We start from the raw sequence: 21,309 nt of genomic DNA, 5'->3' as shown, positions 1-21,309 counted from the left end.
CAAACAAATGTACATCATTTGTACATACAGTATCAGTCAAATGTCAAACATGACTGCTACTGTACATGTGATAACAGGGTCAGCCAATGAAAATGTGGGACAACCAAATTTCAATATCATTTAATTTTCTAATATATTTCAGTACAACTCTCACAGAATCTCCCACTTTTTACAACAGAGAATGTATTTACAGCCAACAACATAATTCACAAATCCAAGTGCTGAAATTCCCCCCCCCAAGTTAGTGTCTAAAGTAATAACTTTAATGCTTCTCTGCACACCGACATAAATGCAAACAGGCGACATTTCGTTCTTGAAGACCAAAACTGGCGCATTTCAATTAGTCATTTTATTTCTCAATTCAAGAGCCTTTGTCAAGTCCTTTAATGTGCTCGTGCCCTTCATTTCTTTCTGAGTGCATGGATTGTCACGAGCTCATTTAGGACTTTCGGCTTGCCCCACTCTGAGGTGATGTAGCCTGCCATCCTCTTCACGCAGGCAGCTGTGATGCTCCACAGCCTTTTGGTTTCAGCACTGGGTCAAGGGGACAGCAACCCATATCAAATCTGATTGTGGATTACGTTGTGCATCCTTTCTTCTTTTTTTTTTTTTGGTTTCATCCATTCCCTCGGATTGAACAATGCAATAAAAGATTCGATGGGCATTGGTCGTAAAGCTCATTGGTCTTAGAGATGCTCAGAAATCTATTTCACACAAATGGCTCTTTCCAACAGCAGATTTTCCTTATATGTAAAACAAAGATTTCAGTTTTTTGTGAAATCATATCCTACTTAGATTGGCTAGGAGATTCTATTGGGAAAATGACATCCATAAAACATAAGCCTACCCCAAAGATTATTTTTCTACCTGATAAAATCAAGCTGTTGTACAGTGTTTTCAATGTCAGTTATTTTTTAAATTACTTCGGTGTGAATCTTTTTTAAATGTTCTGCTTGTTCAACTTCCCACACGCTCTCTACAACGTTTGTGCCTGTGAGCTTTTGCAGACACTGGAGGCTTATATGCGTCATGTTGATTTTGGTGGAAATAAACTCATATATCGCTTGATTTGTACATGTCAGAGAGGAGCCTTGTGATGGGCACGTTCCCAATTGTCTTTTTAAAAAAGACTTCTTCTATGGTGGATGGACTGACTGACCGCAGAGCTGGTAGCAGTAGGAGCAGCTTCCCAAAGCGGCAGGGCTGAGTTGGATATCTGCAAAAGCGAGAAAAGATGCAAGTATTTAATCACCCTTACACTTTGTTTGACTGGCAAGAGCACAGTGACTCAAGTATTGTAAACTATAACTGTTTATATGAATTAAATATTTAGGCAAGACATTAATAACTCACTGATGTTTTTGGACCATTCTAGGAACTTTAAAGCATGACCTTAGTCTCATGACTGTAAAAGGACAGTCCCATTTGGTTGGAGTATAACATTATAATAAGATATTTTGATGTCCAGTGGGAAAAACAATTCCTCTGATGTACGTCAAGCCATACTGTTTCTTATCACACTGCTTACTCAACAATTATGTTTTTCACAGTGCACACACTGGAGGTAAACACATCCATCCTTCCACCCCTGGCAGCTCTGAACCAATTTTGACTGCCCTTTGATGATTCCTGGGCATTCTCAATATACTGCGACCAGGATTCAAACACTTGGCTGCAATGACACAGCTGTAATGTTATGTCTCTGCAATGACACAGCTGTACTGTTAGGGCTCTGCAATGACACAGCTGTACTGTTATGTCCCTGCAATGACACAGCTGTAATGTTATGTCTCTGCAATGACACAGCTGTACTGTTAGGGCTCTGCAATGACACAGCTGTACTGTTATGTCCCTGCAATGACACAGCTGTAATGTTATGTCTCTGCATCGTCACAGATGTAATGTTATGTCTCTGCAATGACACAGCTGTACTGTTATGTCCCTGCAATGACACAGCTGTAATGTATTGTCTCTGCATTGTCACAGGTGTAATGTTATGTCTCTGCATTGTAACAGATGTAATGTTAGGCCTCTGCGTTGACACAGATGTGATCTGTTTGGCCTCTGCATTGACACAGATGTAATGTTATGTCTCTGCATTGACACAGATGTAATGTTATGTCTCTGCATTGACACAGATGTAATGTTCGGCCTCTGCGTTGACACAGCTGTATTGTCCCACTCTGCAATTTCACCCTTCTCTCTAACAATTGTGTCAGTCATATCAGATCAGAGACATTTTATACAGGGCCCTCCAGAATTATTTGCACCCTTGGGAACAAAGGCTTTAAAAAGTTTTTATTTTTTATTAGCTTTATCAAACAAGGAAAATATGATTACAGTAAAAGTGTTTAAAGAAATTAAATTCCATATCAAGAACACAATATTATTTACAAAAATACTTATTACACATTTATAATATTATAATACTTATTATACTATTATACTTATGTCATTCAAGTTCCCTAACCTAAACCCCATTGAAAAATTGAGGAGTATGCTAAAGAGGTGTGCACAGGCAATAATCAAAGAAGTATCAGGAGAGTTAATGCATGGATGAATGCAGAAACAATTATGTGTTCTCTCACCTCATAAAACATTAAAGGGTCATAACCAGTGCTGTTAACCTGGCATGGGGAAAGTTAAATAACAACAAAATGCAGGGGGTGCAATAATTGTCAAAAGTTGTGGAGAATAACATTTCTTGATTATATCAAAAAATGAGGTTAGATTTCTCTCATATTGAGTGTAAACCCAAGTTAATAGACAACGGTTACTTTTTTGCCACAGTACTTTTTGCTCATCTTTACCAAGGGGGACAATAATTCTTGAGGGCACTGAATGTACATGTGTCTTTGATAAAATTGCCTTATTATATGTATAGGAATCATTGATATTTGTACTGTGTCTGAGATTTTTGTAAACCAAATACAAGTCTGACAAAAAAGTTCGTATTTTCTGTGTGGTCTTGCAGTTTTACTAAATGGCATTGTTGCAATCAACAAATTGTGTTGAGTAGATTTCTTAACTCAGGTCCTTATTGCTTCATCTATTCTAGTGATGTGGAGTGATTGCAATGTTACTGATCCCTTTGTAATTTCAGGTATTGTGGTGGCAGCATCATGTTATTGATATTCTTGTCAGCAGTAGGGACTAAAGAGTTTTTGTAAAGTGCATGATTAAGACCCTATGTTAGTCTAATGAATTAGCAGTGACATGACGTCCTGGGAACCTTGTGGGTGCTAACAGGACACTAAACAAAACCTGTTCATGTCGGAGGATTTAGGTAAGATTTTGTGGTGTTCTGGGGACCTCCTAATATAGGGCTATTCAACTCTGGTCCTGGAAGATTTCTGCTTTTACAAAGTAGTTCACTGCCCTCACCTGGTTTCCCTGGTCTGAATCAATCCCTAATTTAGAAAGAGTAGATGAAAAGTGTTTTGATCCTCCAGGGCCAGAGTTGAATAGCCCTGTCCTAAAAACTCTTTTTTTTTTTGCAGGATCACCTCACTTTCTGTGTCTTTCAGCCAGTACAAAAATATGCTCATTCTTGCCATCTTTTTGCCAAGTATTTAGATAAATGGAACTAATAGCTTTGCTTATCTTGTAAGACAAATTCATATATTAAAACAGTTAAATGTCTCACCTGGTGTGTATGTAACTGTTAAGGGTGAGCTGTGCCTCATCCTGTAGTGCGGCAATAGCACTGGCGTTGCGGAAACTCCTCAGTTCTGATCCTCCATGTGTTGGCACTGCTTGAATGAAAAAGGCGCAGAGAGTAAGGTGTTACTGACTAACATTATGTTCAGATACGGTTGACAAATACATAGCTTTCAAATGGAATGTTCATATGTAATGGCTACTTCACCGATTTCCAGTGTAGATGAAAAGAAAATATATTATTTGATTTTGATGTCCTTGGCTACAATATACAGTGGATATAAAAAGTGTACACACCCCTGGTAAAATGCCAGATTGTAAAAAGAATGAGACAAAGATAAATCATGTCAGATTTTTTTTTAATGTGACCTATAAGGTGAACAATTCAATTGAAAAACATGGAAATCTTCGAGGGGGAAAAATTACAATAACCTGGTAGCATAAGAGTGCCCACCCTCTTCAAGTAGGGTATGTGGCTGTGTTCAGAATTAACCAATCACATTCAAACTCATGGTAAACAGAAGTTATTACACACCTGCCATCATTTAAAGTGACTGATTAATCACAAATAAAGTTCAGCTGTTCTTGTAGGATTTTCCTGACATTTTCTTAGTTGCATCTCAGAGCATAAGCCATGGTCCGCAGAGAGCTTCCAAAGCATCAGAGGGATCTCATTGTTGAAAGATATCAGTCAGGAGAAGGGTACAAAATAATTTCCAAAGCATTAGATATACCATGGAAAACAGTAAAAATATGCCACAACAGAGAACTGGACGTCCCTCCAAAATGTATGAAAAGACGAGAAGAAAACCGGTCAGGGAGGCTTCCAAGAGGCCTATAACAACATTAACAGAACTGTAGGAATTTCTGCCAAGTACTGGCTGTGTGCTACATGTGACAACAATCATCTGTATTCTTCATATGAATGGGCTATGGGGTAGGGTGGGAAGATGGAAGTATTTTCTTACAAAGAAAAACATCCAAGCTAAAAAAAACAAACAGCAAGTCTCCCAAAAGCACGTGGAAAAATGTGTTATGGTCTGATTAAACCAAGGTTGAACTTTCTGGACATAATTCCAAATAGGTATGTTTGGCACAAAAACAACATTACACATCACCCAAAGAACACCATACCCACAGTGAAGCATGGTGGTGGCAGCATCATGCTTTTGGGCTGTTTTTCTTCAGCTGGAACCAGGGCCTTAGTCAGGGAGGAGGGAATTATGAACAGTTCCAAATACCAGGCAATTTTGGCACAAAACCTTCAGGCGTCCGAAAGATGAAGATGAAGAGGAAGTTCACCTTTCAGCATGACAACGACCCAAAGCCCAAATCCACAAAAGCATGGCTTCACCAGAAGAAGATTAACGTTTTGGAATGGACCAGCCAGAGCCCAGACCTGAATCCAATTGAACATCTGTGGGGATATCTGAAGAGGGCTGTGCACAGGAGATGTCCTCGCAATCTGACAGATTTGCAGCGCTTTTGCAAAGAAGAGTGGGGCAAATATTGCCATGTCAAGATGTGCCATGCTAATAGACTCCTACCCAAAAAGACTGAATGCTGTAATAAAATCAAAAGGTGCTTCAACAAAGTACTTGTTTAAGGGTGTGCACACTTATGTCACCAGGTTATTGAGTTTTGAATTTTTCCCCCTCAAAGATTTCAGTTTGTTTTTAAATTGAATTGTTCACGTTATAGGTCACATTAAAGGTGGAAAAAGTTCTGATATGTTTTATCTTTGTCTCATTCTTTTACATCTCAAGATCCTGGCATTTTAACAGGGATGTGCAGAGTTTTTATATCCACTGTATATATATATATTTTTTAAAGCAAAGTATTTTCCTATGTAAATGTGGGAATCGATATCATTTCAATTCCAGTGAATTCAAAAACGTAAACAAAGTTCCAATTCCAGAATTTCAACAACGAGAAGCATTGAAGAGAACTGGATTATCATTGTACTGTTGGTCTACTTCCTGAAATTAATGGATTACAAATGAAATGGACCACAACCCAGCCTTCTTCTGACTTCATACTATTATTTAGTCCCCCTTCTTTGGCTCACCAGCTTTGAATGTCACGATGCACTTCAAACAGGCAAACTCGGTTGCGTCCAGACGCAGCTGTCTGAAGCGGGTAACGACCTCTTGCAGGGCTTGTATTTCTGATATTATCTTATTCAACCTCTGTGCTTCCGTGTTGTCTGTGTTCATACCTTCAAATATAGGTTGGGACCAATAGAAATGTTATGAAATATACACAAAAATATTATGAAGTATATACAGTTAGGTCTGGACATTTTTGGACATTGACACAATTTCACTTGCATTGAGAGCTCCTTTGACCGCATGTTGTGGGTTAACAGCAACTGCTTCCAAATGTAAATGTCACATCTGGAATCAACTCCAGACCTTTTACCTGCTTAATTGATGAAGAAATAACAAAGCAATAGCCCACACCTGCCCATGAAACAGCTTTTTAATCAGTTGTCCAATTACTTTTGGTCCCTTGAAAAAGAGGGGGCTACATATTAAAGAGGTGTAATTCCTAAACCCTTCCTCCCATTTGGATGTGAATACCTTCAAATTAAAGCTGAGTGACTGAACTGTAAGCCCATATTCATTATTTGACTGTAACCAGAATATATTTTGGTGAACAGTCAAAATAACGAAACTTGTGTCAGTGTCCAATTATTTCCAGACCTAACTTTAAATACACTGTACCAGTCAAAGGTTTGGACACACCTACACATTCAAGGGTATTGCTTTATTTATTTTTTAAATCACACAATTCTCTCATCAGAATGATTTTCCAATAGTCTTGAGGGAGTTCCCACATATGCTTAACACTTGTTGGCTTATTTTCCTTCACTCTGCGGTCCAACTCATCCCAAACCATCTCAATTGGGTTGAAGTTGGGCGACTGTGTGTTTTGGATCATTGTCCTCTTGAAAAACAAATGATCCCACAAAGCATAAAACAGATGGAATGGCTTATCACTGCAGAATGCTGTAGTAGTCGTGCTGGTTGATTGTGCCTTGCATTCTAAATAAATCCCAGACAGTTTCTCCAGTAAAGCACCCCCACACCATCGCACCTCCTCCTTCATGGTGGGAACCACACAGACACAAACATTAGAAGCAAATATATCTAATTTGGACTCATCAGAGCTAAAGACAGATTCATGTCTATTTCTCATGTGTCTTGCCCCAAGCAAGTTTCTTCTCCTTCATTAGTGGTTACTTTGCAGCAATTTGACCGTAAAGGCCTAATTCACAGAGTCTCCTCTGAATTGTTGTGGTGAGATTTGTTACTTGAACTCTATGAAGCATTTGGGCTGCAATCTAAGGTGCAAATTCCGATTGACTGACCTTCATGACCATCATGTCTTAATGTAATGATGGACTGTTGTGTCTCTGCTTATTTAAGCTGCTCTTGCTTTAGAAAGAGAGGTGATACTGCTACAGTATGGACATAATGGTCTTCTGTATACCAACCCTACCCTGTCAAAACAAAACTGCATTATTATTATAAATTATCTTTCAAGAAGGCACAGCTGTTAATTGAAATGCATTCCAGGTGAACACCTCATGAAGCTCATTGAGAGAATGCAAAAAGTATGCAAAGGAATCAACAATATGAAATGTATTTTTAACACTTTTTGGTTACTACATGATTCCATACATGTTATTTCATAGGTTTGATAAATTCTCTATTATTCTACAATATGGAAAATAGTGAAAAATATATGAATAGGTGTGTCCCAACATCTGACCGGTACTGTGTATGTGCATGCATGTATGTGTGTGTATATATATATAGCTCTGGAAAAAATTAAGAGACCAGTCATAATTTTTCTTAAATCAGCATCTCTACATGTATGGCAGCCATTCCATTCCATTGTCTGTTAAATTCCAACACAGGAACACATCTCATTTTACTTATTGAGGTACTGATTAGGTGATTACCTGAACCAAATCTAATTTAACAAGGAAAAGTATCAAAACCACTGCTGTGGTCATTACTGTCCTCTTGCAATAGGACCAGCTGGATGGCAAAAACACTGCAAGTAGTACCTCAAAGGTAATTTGATTAGAAAATAACTATGCAGCATGACAAAAGAGTTAAAAAGAAATGCTTTGAGTGAGGAAAAGAAGGGTTCAATTCTGGCTTTACTGGCAGAGGGATACAGTGAGCATCAAGTTGCTTCCATCCTGAAAATTTCAAAGACGGTGGTTCATAAGAACAAGGTCAAGCAACAGACATTGGGGACAACAAAGCTACAGACTGGCAGAAGGCGAAAACGATGGTCAACTGACCGTCAACTCATTCGAATGTCACTCAACAACCGTAGGATGACATCTAGTGACCTACAAAAAGAATGGCAAACAGCAGCTGGGAGTGAAGGGCATGGCGAGGACTGTTCGAAACAGGCTCCTAGGGGCAGGACTGAAGTTGTGCAAAACTCAAAAAAAGCCCCTCATCAATCAGAAGCAAAGAAGAGTCAGGCTGAAGTTTGCAAAAGACCATAAGGATTGGACCGTACAGGAATGGAGTAAGGTCATCTTCTCTGACGAGTCAGATTTTAAGCTTTGCCCAACACCTGGTCGTCTAATGGTTAAACGGAGACCTGGAAAGGCCTACAAGCCACAGTGTCTCGCACCCACTGTGAAAACTGTGATGATCTGGGGAGGCTTCAGCAAGGCTGGAATCGGGCAGATTTGTCTTTGTGAAGGACGCACGAATCAAGAGAAGTACAAGGTTATCCTGGAAGAACACCTGCTTCCTTCTGCTCGGACAATGTTCCCAACTCTGAGAACAAGACAATGCTCCATGCCACACAGCCAGGGCAATCAAGGAGTGGATGGAGGACCACCAGATCAAGACCCTGTCATGCCCAGCCCAATCTCCAAACCTGAACCCCATTGAAAACCTCTGGAATTTTATCAAGAGGAAGATGGTTGATAACAAGCCATCAAACAAAGCTGAGCTCCTTGAATTTTTGTGCCAGGAGTGGCATAAAGTCACCCAACAGCAATGTGACAGACTGGTGGAGAGCATGCCAAGACACATGAAAGCTGTGATAAAATATCAGGGTTATTCCCCCAAATACTCAAGTTTAAAAATTAGCATTTTGTTTTGTTCAAAGATTAATATGAATTTGTTTTCTTTGCATTATTTGAGGTCTGAAAACCATGCATCTTTTTTTGGTATTTTGAACAGTTGAACATTTTCTACAAATAAATACTCTAAATGACCATATTTATATTTGGAATTTGGGAGTAATTTTGTCAGAAGTTAATAGAATAAAACAAAACTGTTCATTTTACTTAAACACCTATGAATAGTACAATCAGAGAAACTGATAATTTTGCAGTGGTCTCTTAACTTTATCCAGAAAGGTTGTGAGTCAAAAATAAAGATTTTGAGTGAGGAACAGAAGGGTTAAAATTAAGAGACCACTGCAAATTGAACGCTTCTGTTCCTCATTCAAAACATTCCTTTTCAACTTTTTTGGAAAGGAAAGAAAAAGGTGCAGTGGTCTCTGAGAAAGATTATTTGATCCCCTGCTGATTTTGTACGTTGAGAGTCAGAATTTAAAAAACAAATCCAGACAAATGCATGTCAAAAATTGTATAAATTGATTTACATTTTAATGAGTGAAATACAGTATCTCACAAAAACTTACTTTTGTTGCCAAATTTAACAACCCTGCTCCCCATTCACACTTGAGACCTTGTAACACTAACGAGTCACAAGACACGGGGGCGGGAAAATAGCTAATTGGGCCCAATTTGGACATTTTCACTTTGTGGTGTACTTACTTTTGTTGCCAGCGGTTTAGACATTAATGGCTGTGTGTTGTTATTTTGAGGGGACAGCAAATGTTCACTGTTATACAAGATGTACACTCATTACTTTACATTGTAGCAAAGTGTCATTTCCTCAATGTTGTCACATGAAAAGATATCATCAAATATTAGCAAAAATGTGAGGGGTGTACTCACTTTTGTGAGATACTGTAAGTATTCAACCCCTCTGCAAAACATGACTTTAATTTGGTGGCAAAACCCTTGTTGGCAGTCACAGAGGTTAGAAATGTTTTGTAGTTGGCCACCAGGTTTGCACACATCTCAGGAGGGATTTTGTCCCACTCCTCTTCGCAGATCTTCTCCAAGTTATTAAGGTTTCAGGGCTGACGTTTGGCAACTCGAACCTTCAGCTCCCTCCAAAGATTTTCTATGGAATTAAGGTCTGGAGACTTGCTAGGCCACTCCAGGACCTTAATGTGCTTCTTCTTGAGCCACTCCTTTGTTGCCTTGGCCATGTGTTTTGGGTCATTGTCATGCTGGAATACCGCTCCACAACCCATTTTCAATGCCCTGGCTGAGGGAAGGAGGTTCTCACCCAAGATTTGACGGAACATGGCCCCGTCCATCATCCCTTTGATGCAGTGAAATTGTCCTAACCCCTTAGCAGAAAAACACCCCCAAAGCATAATGTTTCCACCTCCATGTTTGACGGTGGGGGTGGTGTTCTTAGGGTCATAGGCAGCATTCCTCCTTCTCCAAACACGGTGAGTTGAGTTGATGCCAAAAAGCTTGATTTTGGTCTCATCTGACCACAACACTTTCACACAGTTCTTTTCTGAATCATTCAGATGTTCATTGGCAAACTTCAGACGGGCCTGTACATGTGCTTTCTTGAGCAGGGGGACCTTACGGGCGCTACAGGATTTCAGTCCTTCACGGCGTAGTGTGTTACCAATTGTTTTCTTGGTGACTATGGTCCCAGCTGCCTTGAGATCACTGACAAGATTCTCCCGTGTAGTTCTGGGCTGATTCCTCACCGTTCTCATGATCACTGCAACTCCACGAGTTGAGATCTTGTATGGAGCCCCAGACCGAGGGAGACTGACAGTTCTTTTGTGTTTCTTCCATTTGTGAATAATCGCACCAACTGTTGTCACCTTCTCACCAAGTTGCTTGGAGGTGGTCTTGCAGCCCACTCCAGTCTTGTGTAGGTCTATAATCTTGTCCCTGACATCCTTGGACAGTTCTTTGGTCTTGGCCAAGGTGGAAAGCTTGGAATCTGATTGATTGACTGCTTCTGTGGACAGGTGTGTTTTATACAGGTAACAAACTGAGATTAGGAGCACTCCCTCAGCTCGTTACCTGTATGAAAGACACCTGGGAGCCAGAAATCTTTGTGATTGAGAGGGAATCAAATAATTCTTTAACTCATTAAAATGCAAATCAATTTATAACATTTTTGACATGTGTTTTTCTGGATTTTTTTGTTGTTGTTCTATCTCTCACTGTTCAAATAAAACTACCATTAAAATTATAGACTGATCATTTCTTTCCTTACTGTATATATATTAGTTGTGCTTATAAGTTTGCATATTAAAATTTGGCATTGATTTAGAAAATATGACTGATCATGCAAAGAACTGTCTTTTATTTAAGGATAGTGGGATCATATCAAGCCATTTATTAACACATTGTTGTTTGGCTCTTTTTTAAATCATAATGATTAAAGAAATCACCAAAATGGGCCTGATCAAAAGTTTACATACCCTTTAATGTTTGGCCTTGTTACAGACACACAAGGTTACACACACAGGTGAAAATGGCAATTAAAGGTGAATTTTCTGTGGCTTTTTAAATTGCAATTAGTGTCTGTGTATAAATATTCAATGAGTTTGTTAGCTCTCATGTGGAGCCACTGAGTGGCTAGATACTGAGCCATGGGGAGCAGAAAAGAACTGTCAAAAGACCTGCGTAACAAGGTAAAGGAACTTATATATCCAAAGCCTTGTAAATGCCAGTCAGTACTGTTCAATCACTTATTAAGAAGTGGAACATTCTGGGATTTCTTGCTTACAAGCCAAGGTCAGATAGACCAACAAAGATTTCAGCCAAAACTGCCTGAAGAATTGTTTGGGATACAAAGAAAAACCCATAGATGACCTGAGGAGAAATACAGGCTGCTCTGGAAAAAGACAGTGTGGTTGTTTCAAAGAGGCACAATGCGACGATACATGAACAAAAATCAGCTGCATGGTCGAGTTGCCAGAAAGAAGACTTTACTGTGCCAATGCCACAAAAAACCCTGGTTACAACATGCCCGGCAACACCTTGAAATGCCTCACAGTTTCTGGCACACTGTAATTTGGAGTGATGAGACCAAAATAGAGCTTTATGGTCACAACCATAAGCGTTATGTTTGGAGAGGGGTCAACAAGGCCTATAGTGAACAGAATACCATCCCCACTGTGAAGCATGGTGGTGGCTCACTGATGTTTTGGGGGGGTGTGAGCTCTAAAGGCACAGGGAATCTTGTGAAAATTGATGGCAAGATGAATGCAGCATGTCATCAGAAAAATACTGGCAGACAATTCACATTTTTCTGCAAGAAAGCTGTGCATGGGACGTTCTTGGACTTTCCAGCACGACAATGACCCTAAGCACAAGGCTAAGTTAACCATCCTGTGGTTCACTGCAGACAAAGGTGAATGTTCTAGAGTGGCCATCACAGTCTTCTGACCTTAATATCATCGAGTTACTCTGGGGAGATATCAAACGTGCGGTTCATGCAAAACGACCAAAGACTTTGCATGACCTGGAGGCATTTTGCCAAGACGAATGGGCTGCTCTACCACCTGCAAAAATTCAGGGCCTCATAGACAACTATTACAAAAGACTGCACCCTGTCCTTGATTCTAAAAGGGGCAATACACAGGATTAAGAACAAAGGGTACGCAGACTTTTGAACAGGGGTCAGTTAATTTTTTTCTTTGTTGCCATGTTTTGTTTTGTGATTGTGCCATTCTGTTATGACCTACAGTAGAATATGAATCCCATAAGAAATAAAAAACGTTTTGCCTACTCATGTATTCTTTACAAATGGTACATATATTATCAATTCTCCAAGGGTATGCAAACTTTTGAGCACAATTGTATATACATACATATACACAGTACTGGTGTACACAATACATACAAGAGACCAATACACCTTTTCCTTTACTTTCCAAAAAAGTTGAAAGGAAAGGTTTTGAGTGAGGAACAGAAGGGTTCAAATTAAGAGACCACTGCAAATTGAATGCTTCTGTTCCTCACTCAAAACTTTCCTTTGCACCTTTTTTGGAAAGGAAAGAAAAAGGTGCGGTGGTCTCATACATTTTTCTGGAGCTGTGTACACATATACAGGTGCTGGTCATAAAATTTGAATATCATCAAAAAGTTGATTTATTTCAGTAATTCCATTCAAAAAGTGAAACTTTTATATTATATTAATTCATTACACACAGACTGATATATTTCAAATGTTTATTTATTTTAATTGTGATGATTATTACTGACAACTAATGAAAATCCCAAATTCAGTATCTCAGAAAATTTGAATATTACTTAAGACCAATACAAAAAAAATATTTTATAAATGTTGGCCAACTGAAAAGTATGAACATGAAAAGTATGAGCATGTACAGCACTCAATACTTAGTTGGGTCTCCTTTTGCCTGAATTACTGCAGTAATGCGGCGTGGAATGGAGTCGATCAGTCAGTGGCACTGCTCAGGTATTATGAGAGCCCAGGTTGCTCTGATAGTGGCTTTCAGCTCTTCTGCATTGTTGGGTCTGGCGTATCGCATCTTCCTCTTCCAAAGGAAATGCAAAATGTACTTTCATCAGAGAACATAATTCAGCAGTAGTCCAGTCCTTTTTGTCCTTAGCCCAGGCGAGACGCTTCTGACGCTGTGTCTTGTTCAAGAGTGGCTTGACACAAGGAATGCGACAGCTGAAACCCATGTCTTGCATATGTCTGTGCGTGGTGGTTCTTGAAGCACTGACTCCAGCTGCAGTCCACTCTTTGTGAATCTCCCCCACATTTTTTAATGGGTTTTGTTTCACAATCCTCTCCAGGTTGCGGTTATCCCTATTGCTTGTACACTTTTTTCTACCACATCTTTTCCTTCCCTTCGCTTCTCTATTAATGTGCTTGGACACAGAGCTCTGTGAACAGCCAGCCTCTTTAGCTATGACCTTTTGTGTCTTGCCCTCCTTGTGCAAGGTGTCAATGGTCATCTTTTGGACAGCTGTTAAGTCAGCAGTCTTCCCCATGATTGTGTAGCCTACAGAACTAGACTGAGAGACCATTTAACACCTTTGCAGATGTTTTGAGTTAATTAGCTGATTAGAGTGTGGCACCAGGTGTCTTCAGTATTGAACCTTTTCACAATATTACATTTTCTGAGATACTGAATTTGGGGTTTTCATTAGTTATCAGTTATAATCATCAAAATTAAAAGAAATATACACTTGAAATATATCAGTCTGTGTGGAATTAATGTATACATTATACAAGTTTCCCTTTTTGGATGGAATTACTGAAATAAATCAACTTTTTGAGGATATTCTAATTTTATGCCCAGCACCTGTACATATATATGAGAGTGAGGGGGAGAGAGAGACAGACAGAGGGGATAAGGATAAGGAAGAAAAGAAAAGCTGGACCCATTTTCTAATTTCGTACTTACATTTTGACAAATTCTAACAAAACCTGTTTATCATATGTATTACTTACCGGAAACAGCAAGTAGGGTGTTGGAGTCCACTGGAATGGCCCACTGTGCAATGCCCAGAACAAATAATTCCCTCCAGGCATCCTCTAGCAGGATCAGCTGCAAAACGGATTACAAACCTCAGTCTGCGCTCCATATTGAGCATTGCTATTGTACTTTCAAGAAAATATAGATCAGTGCTTTCCACACACTGGTCATGTTTTTTGATTCCTGTATTTAGGCCTATGGAATAGCAACTTCCACAGACAGAACCACACACATACACACAGGTGTTTATTGTCTGTGGTATGTGTACTTGTGTGCTTGTGGGAGAGGGTCATAAAGAGGGAGAAAGATGTACCAGGCCATATTCACCATTGGATTGCCTAGTGCTGTAATGTGTACATGCCGAGTGTGTACATGTGCATGCATTTCGTTTCACCGGTCCAATTAGGAACATAAATCCTTACACAAATAGTAAAACAATTAGGACCATAAATCCTTACATGAATAGTAAAACAAGAAAAATGTGGCCGTTATTAGGACAGATTGCTGGTCTCCACGAGGACAACTCTATTTCCGACTTAGGTGTTAGGGTCAAACTTACAACTAGGATTTGTGTTAGAATTTGAATTACTTATAGGATTAGCCTTTAAGGTTTTGGGTAAAGGTTTGGGATTAGGGTTAGGGTAAGTTTAGGGTTTAATTTTTCTGGTCCACAAAACGATAGCAATACAAGGATTGGCTGCCGCTGTTTTTTTTTGTCGGGTCTCACTAAGAAAATGTATATTTCTAGCTTTGTTAGGGTAAAATATACAATTAGGTTATTGTTAGAATTCAAGTAACTTTTAGGTTTCGGGATTAGAGGTTAAGGTTAGGTATTAGGGCTAGGTTACGTTTAGTCATAAATGTTAGGTTATTGAAGTTATGGTTGGTTTAGAGAGTAGGTAACAGGTATTCTGGTTTTCAAGGATAGAAAAACTAAATATCTACTTGTGGATTTTCTTTGGATATGGTGTTTACTGGTCGGAACCATTATAAAGATTTTAACACTTAGAGAAGAGAAAACACTCTAAAATGAGCCACTGTCCAATGTGCATAGTTTTTTTCATACAGTGTGGGAACTATATTTTGTTTGCCTTGCACTTCCAGTCAAAATACCAACAATTACTAGAATGTTTAAGATCTGTGAGAAAAAACGGTAAAACTACTTTATTTACCCTCTCTTTTGACTTGCATTGGATTTGCTATAATTGCATGCACTCAATGAGTATGTGTGACAATAGATGTTTTTACCCCAATGGCATATATAATAAAAATGTGGGCACATTACTGTAGAGTCAGCTAAATTACTTATATAAATATTTGAATAATTTAATTTATTGGCTAACAATTCTTATAAAAGGCTATACATTGTGCATATTCTGGCTTACCTGGTCAGGTAGGGGGAGCGTGGAAAAAGCGGGCACGCTCTTGGCCCACTTGATGCTCATGAACAGCAGGCGCGCGGCTGACTCACACACGGACTCAGTAGCCACCTCATAGAGGTACATAGGCGTGCCGCTGACCTCGTGAGGGTACTGCAATGCAGGAGGTCAATAAACAGTAGGTATCATTAAAACAATAACGTATGACACAGCAACGTTGGTGACAAATGGTTTTAGGCTATTTGTATATCTCAAAACTTATGAACAACACCAGAATAACATATTTAGTGTTATTTATAAGATAATGTTGCCTGCGTTGGAATTAGGTTAAAATATGAACGACAGATTGTTTGACTCGAAGCTGCTGAATCGGGTCCGGAATGTCAACTTCTAAACCTCTTAAAAGTGAAGAAAAAAAAACGTTGCAACGTGATTGGCCTCAATGACTCCTTGGCTCTGTTCATAATGAGTGAGCCAAGCGCGTTACCTTCGGGGTGGGCTGGGCAAGTCCCACGATGCCCTGTCTCTCCGGCGTACTGGCTACGGTGCTTATCTCCAAGTTATGTGGCTCCAGTTGCGTGACGGTAGTGAAAAACGGCGGCCCTGGTAGGCTCGAGCCTGGGAAGTGGGTAGATGAACCGTTCACCTCTTTGTGCCCCCGGAAATATAGGGCAACCTGCTTGCGGATGGTGGACGTCCTTGGACCCCTCTCATGCTGGACGGCTATCAAATTGGAAAGCAGGAACAAGACGCTTTAGTAAACTACTCGACTGTGAATGCCTGGTTTATAAATATTTATTTTTTGCTTTAAGCTACGTGAAGTAAAAAGCTATGGGAACTTTGTGAATACATTATCTGTCTACCCTGCTATCAACTGATTCTGTTAAATACACTTTTCATTAAAATTGAGGCCCCCTAAAACTAAAATGTAACTCCTAGTGTCGCCAAGTTACCGTCTTTATTCATGTTCACTTCGAGACACTTTTTCAAGCGGCACGCTCGGCATTGGTTTCTGTGCGTTTTGTCCACGGGGCATCCTCCCTATGATGGAAACAACAGGTTGAGAGAGAAATAGACAGATAATCGCAGTTCAGTTCAATTGCGCAGGCATAGTGGGTAAACCACAAAAATGAACACGTTGTTTGGGGGGAAGAAAACGGTTGTTAAACTGTTATCTTCCAGGCACCGCAATCTACAGGTGAAGGATGTGTTATTATCATTGTCATTGACTTGATCCCCCGCGGCTCAGCAGCGGTCTCGTTCCAGAGGATAAGTAGGACTATCCCGCCCACTGTTGGCTAAATCCTCGGGTTAGTGTCATTACATTAGATTGGATTACACCTGATACATTAAAGGAGGACTTTGCTTAGCGCCGCCAGTCAATGGCCCTGGGAGGCGATGCAATTAGGCCTTACGGTGCCCTGGGATGCTGGGCCCTCTCAGCAAATCTCTGAAGAGATTTAACCCTGCATACTCAAGGCTGGTCAGAAAAGAAACGAGTGATATTCCCATGCGTAAAGGCGCAAAGTATGCGTCATAACTACATAGTGGATAAATTAAGTCGCCACCAAAATGTATACAATTGCATGAGACAAGTAGTACCTGAGAGCCTGATTTGCAGACATATGTTCTGTTTCTGCGGATGCTCCTCTTGAAAAAACCTGAGCAGCCATCACACGCGTACACACCGTAGTGTTTCCCAGAGCTCCGGTCACCACATACTTTACACGGGATATCCAGGATACGACCTTTAAAAAACACAAAATAATTAGCTCATCTTTAATTAACGTTAGTTAGAACGTCGTGCATCAAGTGCTAAAAATAATTCAAATTTTAAGCTTCACCAAATAACTTTGAAAGAGCACCCGTCATAAAACATTCTGCATCCAAACTCCTGCACCTCCCCATAACTTCGCCCTCCCTTTTAATGAGGAATAACAAAACAAAACACACAGTAACGTGACAATCGACCATGGGAATGTACCCGCGTGGGTTGCTTGAGAGTTCGGTGGGAAGCGTCATATCTGAGGTCTCTAAAGACAATGCCCGGGGGCACACAATGGAGACATTAGGGAAAGTGTTAACTTAATGATTTTCCCTATTGAACCTCGTCTGACTGCCCCGATCTCGACAAGCTGCCAACTCCCCCTCATAATGGAAATCGACAGCTGCTTTATCCCGCAGGTCTATAGCCCCGCGGATTAGGGAGTGACACTGCAACGAGAATAATGCGCACCAACTCATTTCACCAACTCAAATGAAGTGTATGTAAATCGACCCCGGAGTAAATGAAAAAAATGTGATTTCTGTAAAGATTTGTATTCAAAACTATTTAAAAGAAATATATTTGTATGCATATGAGGTTGTCTTTTTATCGAGGTAAAAGCCGGGTATGTAATTACACTGACGTTTTGCCACCTGCTCATTGATTCACCAGTGACCCGTCAAAAAGGGTAGCATGGGAATTCGGATACGACACCGTAACCACAAAGCAGGAAAAACAATAGACATGTTCTGCAAGAAGTTGGCATATAAAGACACTATTTATGCAGAGGTACCCACTGAGTGTTTATGTAGCCTGTTCGTTTTCTATATCAAAGGGTTTACCAGCATAAATAATTGAAAAAACTTCATCAAAACATTCTGGAGAAAATAGTAAATGCCATAGAAACAACAAAAACAAACAGGCACTAACAAAGGTACGTAAAAATATTAATTAGAAAAGAGTGACTCAAGCCTATAATCTGACCTTAGAGTTAATTACGCGTCTTAAACGTAAAAGTTGCCTAGGCCTGGCCCGAACGTAACGAATGAATCCAATAGCCTGTCAGAAAGTTGTTTCAATTAACAATTACAATTACCTACTAACAACAGGCAGAATTAATATAAAGCAGTTCGAATGAAAATTAAATACAAATAAATTAAGGTTCATTTTGGAGTGTGGGGGAACACTTCTTTAACTTCTCACTATGGGGGTCCCAGTCGTCTCCATTGTCTGCCGTAATTGCTTAAAGATATATGGCATATTCCATTACCGTAATTACCATCAACCTCCAAACCTGCTAAAAGAAGTTAGACGGAGTTTTACTGACTGACGAAAATGTTTTAGTGACCACCCACAATGTGCAATGAACTTGGAGGAAAGCAATATGAGTCTAAGTCATGATTCTGATGTTAATGTAAATTATTCTAATTTAAAATATAGCCTGTGAAAGTGCAATACTTAGGCTACTGCATTAAGATACCTGTCTAAGATTAGATAACGCCTCTGCGAATATGCAAAAATAATAACTATAAGGTGGTGAAAGTAACCGTGTATGGCGTATTTTGTTTGAATATGTATGCAGTTTACTAAATGTGTACAGAATACTAAAAACATAGTGGTTGTTAATTAATTCTTGCACACTAATTATGTCAGTAGGCTACAGTTTCCTAAAATCCAGACCATGAGATTTCCGCAACTTTCAGAACCGTAGAACTTAACAAATTAAAAGGTTTATCATTTGTTTTGGCTATGCCATTTAAAAAAATTTCAAGGCATCCTTTCCCTGCCAAACACAATCAAGACTAAGTTGTTTATCAATTAATTAGCCGACTGAGCTATCATGCATTGCTGAAACATTGAGAAACATCTCGATAACCATCACTTCAACGTTAGTCTAAGAGAAGGACAATACTTTTAATTAGAAAAAGGAAGAAATATAAACTAAATTAGATAGTTTGTGTCTTTATCACACAGAAATTTCCAGAAAATATAAGCTAATATGTTTTAGCTGTATTATCTTTCAGTTATTCAGATTTTTCAGTTTCGATATTTAAGTTGTTAGGCCTAAATATTTAGATACCATTTCTCTCACCTCCTTAATATCATAACTTTTTTTTTTTAAATAAACATCACATCCAAAGCAAAAAGATGCAGTTTTCCTTGAGAGAATAATGCTTTACTTTTTAACAACAAATAACAAATTCAACTGAATAAAAAGTATAGTCGTAGGCCTAGTGCATGACGTTTTTAAGTAGGCTACTGTATGTGTCATATTTGCAGGGACCGGGCCTTGATTACCATTCATATAAAATACATAGGAAAATAAAAACAGATATTTTTAAGAACGTTCTAAATAATTTAGCAAAAAACATTATTGAATAATTCAAGAAAACATAAAACACGAGGTACAATATGTTGCATGCCGCTTCAAGATAAACACATCGTCGCAGGCTTCATTTCGAAATGTCTCAAGACTTTTCACATTAACCTCCTTTCACTTTTCGATTAATATAAGCCTATGTGTGAATTAAGCAATTAGAATATACATGAATACCACATGAAAGCTTAAGCAGAAATAAAGACTGTCGCCTACTTACTTGATTTAACATTTAGAATATCCAGACACCCACTTGTTGAACCTGCCGGTTTGCTCATCGTGGACACTGTCGTTTATTTTCTCTTTTCAGAATCAAAATCCACTGTCTACGCAAAAGTATCAGCTGAAGAATAACAAATATGAAATATATCGTTTCTCTTCCCTGAAACAATTCGATTTCTGTTGTGTCCTGAATCGCCCAGCTGGATATTTTCCCAGGATTACAAAATGTCAGGTATTAATATGGATTTTGGAGTATTTGCATGTCTTTGAGGTTGAGTCACATAAAGTCCTGACGGTGTGGAAAGCAACGCAAAAGCTGTTTAAGAAGCCGTCAACACCGAGCGAGTGGCTACTACTCCGCTGCTCTGAGCGCAACACGGCGCTCAAAGTTGGATAGGAAACTGCCGGATCCACGCACTAGAACAGATCGACTACCTAGCTGAACCAGAGGAATATAAAGTCAAAACCAATGAAAAATCTGTATATTATTAGTGATAAACAACGGCTGGTAAAATAATAGTTGTTCTACACCGAAGCCGAGGTGACTTTCTGCTGCGAGTCTTTAGATGAAAGCTTAGTAATACCTATTTATGAGAAGTGTCAGAGAAGGCGGAGAGTGGAGAACTCCACTTCCTTCACCCACTTAGCTTTTCCATGCTTTCTACTCCCAACTCCTGTGTGCCAGAATGACGTCACCCAGCTCAGGGGGCTTGCTTGGAGGCAAGTGAAGTAGCCCCAAAGGCTTGCGCAGAGGTCGTAACTCGGAGTCTGTTTAGATGCGGCATTCGGTGAATTAATTAGGGATGTTGTGCATGGACAAATCTCTCGATCTCTTTCCATTCTGTCTGACTGCTGCGTCTTTGATCTGATGTTTTAGTCCAAATGTTTCAATATGTGCAGCTTTCTCTTCAAAGGCTAGTTAACATATTGTGTGAAGCGTTTCATGGTTTTGTTGAATTGAGCTGCTTTTAAGCAACTCCACATAGCATTATTTGATTTGAGCTCAATTAAATGTGTACGTGCACCTGTTGATCATGTGCGCATGCTGAATTAACTTGAAAATGACTTGTTAACAAAACTTAGTCCCAGTTTACTATGAATGGAAATAATTTGCATGAGAGTCACTATGTGCCTTAAACGAATGTCATCGAGAGAGAGGGTTATAGATTTTGTCAACGGTAGACAGTTTGGGATCCCGCCTCATATTCCAGAGCTAGGATATTTAACAGACATAGACAACAGTTCCCATCGCCCTTTTGTAGTCTGCACCAAAGTAGGGGTTCTGGGTC

At 39.4% G+C, this 21,309-nt stretch overlaps 1 protein-coding gene across 2 annotated transcripts; it reads right to left on the bottom strand.

The window, feature by feature from the left end:
• Positions 1-104: 104 nt before the first annotated feature.
• Positions 105-20,712, bottom strand: nr2e1 (nuclear receptor subfamily 2, group E, member 1). Of its 2 annotated transcripts, none has more exons than XM_010882139.3 (9): positions 20,019-20,712; positions 17,259-17,404; positions 16,610-16,697; positions 16,144-16,379; positions 15,663-15,809; positions 14,253-14,349; positions 5,729-5,878; positions 3,647-3,752; positions 105-1,216 (listed from the first exon to the last, which is right to left on the bottom strand). In XM_010882139.3, exons 1-9 carry the CDS (start codon positions 20,074-20,076, stop codon positions 1,054-1,056), a joined length of 1,191 nt encoding a protein of 396 aa, XP_010880441.1. In that variant the 5' UTR covers positions 20,077-20,712; the 3' UTR covers positions 105-1,053. The 2 variants fall into 2 exon arrangements, with proteins under 2 accessions (XP_010880441.1, XP_019911624.1); XM_020056065.2 differs by having other exon boundaries at positions 3,647-3,755; positions 20,019-20,710.
• Positions 20,713-21,309: the final 597 nt, after the last annotated feature.

Source organism: Esox lucius, chromosome 18, assembly GCF_011004845.1.
Source record: "Esox lucius isolate fEsoLuc1 chromosome 18, fEsoLuc1.pri, whole genome shotgun sequence".
Taxonomy (NCBI): domain Eukaryota; kingdom Metazoa; phylum Chordata; class Actinopteri; order Esociformes; family Esocidae; genus Esox; species Esox lucius.
This window is presented reverse-complemented; position numbering and strand designations above follow the sequence as displayed.